Source organism: Scardinius erythrophthalmus (genome assembly GCF_964197995.2).
Source record: "Scardinius erythrophthalmus genome assembly, chromosome: 22".
In the NCBI taxonomy this organism is placed as follows: domain Eukaryota; kingdom Metazoa; phylum Chordata; class Actinopteri; order Cypriniformes; family Leuciscidae; genus Scardinius; species Scardinius erythrophthalmus.
In genome coordinates, this window is record NC_138242.1 from 24,707,232 (window position 1) to 24,714,597 (window position 7,366).

Here is a 7,366-nt window from a genome sequence, read left to right on the forward strand (position 1 = left end):
ATAACTAGTATAAAAAAGTATAATATCTAGTATAAAAAATGTATTGTCAGAATGCTGTCTCTCACATTCCCGCAGTCAATTTCGTGCAGACGTTGCCACAAATGAGTTTGCTCAGCCCGATCTTATGAAAGTGCGAATACCACTAATTGTAGCCTATTTGAAGTGCTTATGATACGCAGTTTTCGCGTGCATATGATACGCACTTTATGGCGTGTAATAGGCACGCACTCCGCACCCCTAATCCTACCAAGGGGTTTACAGTGCGTAGCCTATAGCCTATGCACGAAAAAAAAAAAAAAAACATTTTTGCCGTATAAATGGCACGATAAATCAAATTCGTGGTATAGATACGCACTTTCATGAGATCGTGTTTCATAATCTGCTACTGGGCCGGCCCTCTGTCAAATTTTAAAACCCCGTGTGGCCCTTGAGCCAAAAAGTTTGCCCACCTCTGGTCTAGGCCAATAAGATTGTTGTAAAATAAACCAATTAATTTGGGGGTGGGTGGAGCAACATGTGTCGCCCCGCCCCATCGTCCAGACTGCACCAAAGGGGTATTCCTATAGGGGTACTACACCCAATTCAGCTGATTAATTGCATGGCCTTCTCTGTGCATTAATGCTGTTCTCCACTAGATGGCGCACATTCTATTACTGAAACACAAAATACAGGGTGGGCCATTTATATGGATACACCGTAATGACATGGGAATGGTTGGTGATATTAAAGTCCTGTTTGTGGCACATTAGTATATGTGAGGGGGCAAACTCCTCAAGATGGGTGGTGACCATGACATATACTAATGTGCCACAAACAGGACTTTAATATCACCTACCATTCCCATGTTATTACGGTGTATCCATATAAATGGCCCACCCTGTATATTTAGTAGGCTATGTCGAGAAATATTTCACCCAAAAACGAAAATTCTCTTATAATTGGCAAACTATCAGTATGCTGATCTGTTTTTCCCCCATTCAATTACAGTCAATGGAGACTGAAACTTTCAAACTCAAAAAGGAAAAGTATCATTACTCACAGAAGAAAGTAATTCTGATTTGTAATTCTGATTTCTCGAGGATGAGTAAAGAATGACAGAATGTTCCTATTTTGGTGAACTATTTATTTAATGATTCAGCTTAAATATAATTAAATACAGTCCAAACTGTTACAGAGAAAAGGCTGGATGTTTGTGTGAAAGAATAAGCAGTTTAATTTTTTTTTTCAAAAGTGCATTTTAATTTTAAAGCAGATCAAACAAAGCAATTAAGTGAAACATCTTTTGAACATTCACATAAGCTAAAAGGGTATCTAATGGTGCTTTTTTGATTAAATAAACTTACATAATATATATTCTCTTTTTTTTTATATATATATAGATGGATTGATATAGATAGATTTGTGGCATCTTTAGGCCTCCATTGGCTCAGTCCTCAATCTCCTTCAGACCTGAAGGAAAGATAATCACATTATAAGTGTTTTTTTTATCAATACATAAGCATCATATTAAGATGTCATTTTAATTTAGGGCCGTACCTTTCAGTCTGAATTGAATCCAGCGCGCTGTTGGATCAGAGCAGTACTTGTCTTTCTCTGTGTAGAATCTGCAGGACAGATATACAGTACCACTGAAATGAACACAATATCAGGCATATAAAACTGTGAAATGTGTGTAGAGAGAGCTTACACTATAGCATCCACACACGGACTCAGAGCATTCTGATGCCTGTATCCAATCAGTTTAACTTCAGGAGGGATTCTTCCCTTCGACACTTCCTTACAGCAAGTCACTCCAACTCTAGTGGGCCGACGATCTGAAAGAGAGACAGAGATTGAAATCTCCAAAGCACTTGTACTGTGCGTACTGTATACAGTATGTGTGAAAACAAGATGATCTTGATCTTGATAAGGGCTCCATCAAAGAAAACAAAACTGTGCTATAGCTAAACACAATCTATAGTAATGGATTCACCATCATTAGAGAGTTAGTCCACCCAAAAATGAAAATTCCCTGATGTTCCAAACATGTGTGCATTTTTTTTCTTCTGCTGAACAAAACAATATTTTGAAAAATGTCCCATTGACTTCTATTGTATTTTTAAACAGAAACTGTTTAGCTTCTAACTCTCATTAAAATATCTTCTTTTGTCGTCCGCAGAAGAAAGAAAGTCGACAACATGAGGATGAGTAAATGATGACAGAATTTTCATCTTTGGGTGGACTATGCCTTTGGATTATGAAAGCAGGTTGGTTTGATTTAAATGGATCATAAATGCAAAATCTGAGTATAAATATATATAAAAAAGTTCATTAAAATCAGTAAATCCATAATAATCAGTACCAAAGGCTAGGCCTGTCACGATAACAAATTTTGCTGGACGATAAATTGTCCAAGAAATTATCGCGATAAACGATAATATTGTCGTTCTGAGACCATTTTCATTTAATATAATTATAATGGCATAATAATGCAGGTACACCTTTTCAACGATCTATAAACTTTTATTTCTAAAGAATATTAAACATTGAAAACGGAAAACATTTTAAATATCCAAAAAAATGAACAAAACAACCAAAAACAATGAAAGCAATGGACTCTTAGTGTCTGTTAACAAAATAAATGTCTGTTAATATATAAAATGAAACAAAATTGCACTTCAAAAAATATTAAACATTAGGCTTTAGACATTATTAAATGGTGATACATTCCATAACAGGCAAAACTGACAGTTAGGACCTTTGTAAACAAATAAAAAAAAGCCTCAACAAGCCATATCGCACAATTTTGCACTGTTACTTTGTCCTCCTGTTACTTTGTCAAGTGATTGTGTACTGTCGGGAAGACGGAGACGCACTTTATTGCGTGTGTATGCTACGCACTGAAAATACTTGGTTAGGATTAGGGGTGAGGAGTGCGTGCGTATTACACGCCATAAAGAGCGTATCATATGCACGCAAAAACTATTTTTGGCGTATAAATGGCACGAGAAATAACATTCGTGGTATAGATATGCATTTTCATGTGATCGGGCTCGCTGTCGCAACTCACAACTAGCGTCTTCTCTCTCTCCCGGCAGTAGCCGCAAACAGTCCCGCCTTTCCCACACAAAGACCATGTGACTGACAAGTGCCGCGCCGCCGCCTCCCCACACAAAGACCATGCAACTGACAACAAGAGGGTTCACTCCTCCTACGCTAAAGAACCGAGAGTGGTCATCCAGTCTCTTTGGTAGAGAGAGAGAGACGAGGAAAACAAACAAGCATGCAAATGGAATTATCGCGGCCGGAAAAATTATCGAGCTCATTTTTTTTATCGTGCGATTAATCGACTTATCGACTATCGCGACAGGCCTACCAAAGGCTCTTATAAAAATGCAAATCCAATGATAAAAAAAATCCCAACACTTACAGTTGACTTGCTGCGCAGTAACACACACAAGAACCATCATCATCAGAGCTAATTTCCAGCAGAGATGCATGATGTTTGCTCAAAATATTCACAAAACCAGATGAGGAAGACGTAGATTCTGTTCTGAAGGAGCTATCTAGACTCAAATCCTTTTATATGATATTGTTCAAGACAGGATATTGACTTCCTTTGCATCTCTAACCAGTAAGAGTATCCTGCAGACCGCATGTGACAAACCAGTCAAATTCATGATCACAGCATTATGATGTCCTGCAAATGAAGGGTTCTTCCAAAGGTTTCTCATAATCAGCAGAAACAGTGTCATTGACTGTGTGCTGCATGTTTAGTTACTTACAGTTGCCCAGTGCACCAGTGAAGCATCCAATGAGGATGACCAGAACAGTGACGGTGATGAATCTAGAAGTCCAGGCCATAGCTCTCGGTGTCCAGATCACAGGTGTTGGTCAGTTAGTTGGTGATGATTATGTATGTTTGTTATTATGAGGAGGTCTTTTAAGAGATGTGCAATAGCAGTCAGAAGGAATAATGCGTCACAAACTTAACACCACCCTTTTGAAGGCATTGCATCGAGTGATCATCAATTCTCAAGCATTCACACCTCTTACCCACAAAACAGTCAGTTTTACCCGTCAGCATAATTTATGAGAAACCAATATCCCCTCTTAGAAAAAATGCAATTACAGACCACAAATAGGTCTGTACGTAGTTCCTTTAATGAGTTTAGTTTAGGGGTTATGTTTCTGCAGGTGAAAACACACAACTTGAAGCTGATGTGTTGATCCCCACTTGATGTCCTTTACCTCAATGGATTTGTTGACATTTATTTATTGATGGTTTGTCAAGAAGTAATTTTAATTTTTTCATCTATAACTAGGTGTGTCTTCAACCATTTTTTTCCTCAAAAACATTTCAACCACACGCTCATTTCTACCACATCTCACATTATGTATTGTTTAATATAATATTTCTAAGACAGTTTGAATGTGACCTATAACAGACAAAAAAAAAAAAAACCTGTTAGTTTGAATAAAAATCAACCCCTAGGACATAAATGCCCATGAGTGTGTAATGTCGATGTGTTTAGTTCTAATATTCAAACTGACAGCCAGCCTAAGTTTTTGACGGATGTGATAATGTGTGTGAGGGGTGAATATGTTTGATTGTTGGGTTATTAGGAAACGGGCTGGAGACGTTCAAAATGCTTACAAGGAAAGGAGTTTTGATGCATAAAGTTGTTTTTATTGTCTCTTATAACAAAAATATTGTATTTAAACCCATGAAAATGTAGTTATAAAATAAAATATAGAATAATAGTGAAAAATCACTTTTTAAAACTTTTGTTCCATTATTACTGCTTAGTGTTTGTTTACTTACTTATTTACTTCCTTCCTTAATTAAGCTGTGAAGATGTTAATGACTTAAATTAACATATATGAGTATGTGGAAAAAAATCGAAAAATACTTTTTCATTGTCAACACTCAATTTCATAAGATACCAATAATAAGAGTACCAACTTATTCATACAAATTAGCATTTGATTATGGGTGAAATGTACATAAGTATCACAAGGAAGGACAAGGAATGATACATACATAGTCATCAACCAACTGCTAATGTAAGAATAAAGATGCTAAAGAGAAAAGGTGTCATCGTTTCTGACAGAGACCTCTTGCACACATTCAGGAACATCAACCACAAGCAAAACCAGTTGTTGCTGATCATAGTTTATTTGTAGTTTCAGATTCCACTCGTTCATTTGCATAATCAACACAAAAATTTCCAGGTTTGCTCTCATACAAATCAGTCTTAATTTCACTCAGACTTGCGTCATCCTTCTTAACACAGTCCATTACCAGTACATTGAGTGAAATATATTTCAATGTGAAATATAATATATAAGCTAATCATTTATTTAAACCGTTTTCTAAAACAGTTTCACTATTATTCAATGTCTGAATAAATTAAGAACTGTCACTGTCAAATTACATCATATGTATTTGACAACATACATTTTAAATATTCAATTTAAATACACCTAATTTACTAACCGTCACGTTAAATATTTTCAAAAAACAACGGCAAAATCTCCTAAACTTTAGAAATGTTTTTAAAACTCATAACTACTTCAAGATGTGTTCTCATTATGAGTTTGCATTTAGACATTCATGATTGATGATCTGTCAGGTGATTGGGAAGATCCTCCCACAGGAGTGAGTTTACTGATAGATGATGCTGGTGGAGGCGTGGAAGTCAGGCTTCTGTTTCTTTGAGCTCTGCTGTAAAATAATAACAAACAAACAATTTGAATACAAGAATACTATGCTAAATATGCAACACTTTATAAGATTATGTTGTTACAAATTCAGGTATGTTTCACTACACTTGTTGGGTTTAACTTACAAAAGCTGAACTTCCTCCTTCACCCATCGTTGTCTCCAATCAAGACAGAACTCTCCTCGTTTAGTCTTAAAGCTGTTAAAGAGAATGAAAAAGTTAAAACAGAAATCTAGGATCAGATGCTGTTGATCTCTAATCATGACATGTTTTCTTTAGAGAAGAACTGGGATTCTTACACGACGGCCTTCACACATGGAGGACTGTGGTTTAGCATCCTGAAACCGATGATAGGATCAGTCAACTTTGTTATGGAGACGACTTTACAGCATGTGATCAGCTTCTGATTATCACCTGCTGAGATTGAAGAACAAGGTAAACCTCAATATTCTGCACCGTTCCATCAGATATAATAATATACAAACAGTTTCAAGCACTTTACCTTTTATAGTCCAGATCACAGATGCAAAAACCACAACAGCCAAACTCCTCATGAGGATCCTTTGTGTCTCCATTGTCACAGTCGATCTTCAACTTTCACTGCTTGTGTCTGAGAGAATATATTCAAGACTCTCACTAGTTCACCTTAAATAGTCAATAAAGCGGAACTTAAACTGCATGGGCTACACATCCTGTCCGTTTATTTTTGTAGATGATTTCATCATTGTTCTGTTTCGTCACCATATCTGGCTTTCCTTGTACAGTATATTAGACTGTCATGGTAGGTGTAAATGTCATCTGCTAAATTAATATGTGTAAACGTTTTATCGGGGATCTCCTTTCGATGAACTTCTCAGATGATATTTAATTTCAAACCTTGCTGTCAGTCATTTAATTAATACAAATTCAATGTATGCTGAAAAAAGCTAGTTATTTTTAATATTCCAATAGGACAGTGTGTCAATAGTGTTTTTTTATTTAGTGATTCAAATATATTTTATCTTGTAACATTGACCATTTGTCCATTTAAATGAAGCAAAATATGAAAGAGCTGACGTCATACTGTTACTTCAACTAAGAAGTTTGTTGGGGAGTTTTGCAAGTCGGTGCGATGGCATGGGTCAAGTTTTCCATTTCACAATATTCTCCATAACTGTCAAATACTTCTGAAATGCAAGACACTGTCATCCTTTAATAACAAAGTTTAACACATCCACCACTGAAAGGCCATTTTCAAAAAATAAATATATAAAAACTAAATTAATATATTATATATATTTATATTAATAAAAATATTAAACTATATAATACAATTACCTGATACACAGAACAAAAAGTGGTTAGTGATAGTTCACAAACAATGAAAATTCTGTCATTATTTAATCACAGTACGTCGTGATGTTTCACGTTTGCTGCGATGCTTTCATGATCGTGTTCTGACTCTGAGGTCATAAATAAACGTGCTTCATAATCTGAGAATGTGTTTGTTCTCAGATGCTGAGTACTGACTAAATAAATGAGCATTCTTAGACATGTTTGACTGTCATTAGTCTGGTGGAAGATGATGCACAGTTCCCATCATTAGAGTGTTGTAGAGAAATGGAACGAATGACTCTGCTGTTTCATCTGACAGTCATAGGGTTTTAGTGTGTGTGTGTGCG

The 7,366-nt window shown here is 35.9% G+C and overlaps 1 protein-coding gene across 1 annotated transcript; it reads right to left on the bottom strand.

Moving 5' to 3' along the window:
- Positions 1–1,382: 1,382 nt before the first annotated feature.
- On the bottom strand, positions 1,383–3,871 carry LOC308682891 (uncharacterized protein). Its single transcript, XM_081352862.1, has 4 exons — positions 3,765–3,871; positions 1,688–1,814; positions 1,537–1,604; positions 1,383–1,449 (listed from the first exon to the last, which is right to left on the bottom strand). The coding sequence occupies exons 1-4, from the start codon at positions 3,841–3,843 to the stop codon at positions 1,427–1,429; spliced, it is 297 nt and encodes a 98-aa protein (XP_081208988.1). The 5' UTR covers positions 3,844–3,871; the 3' UTR covers positions 1,383–1,426.
- Between the last annotated feature and the right edge of the window lie 3,495 nt (positions 3,872–7,366).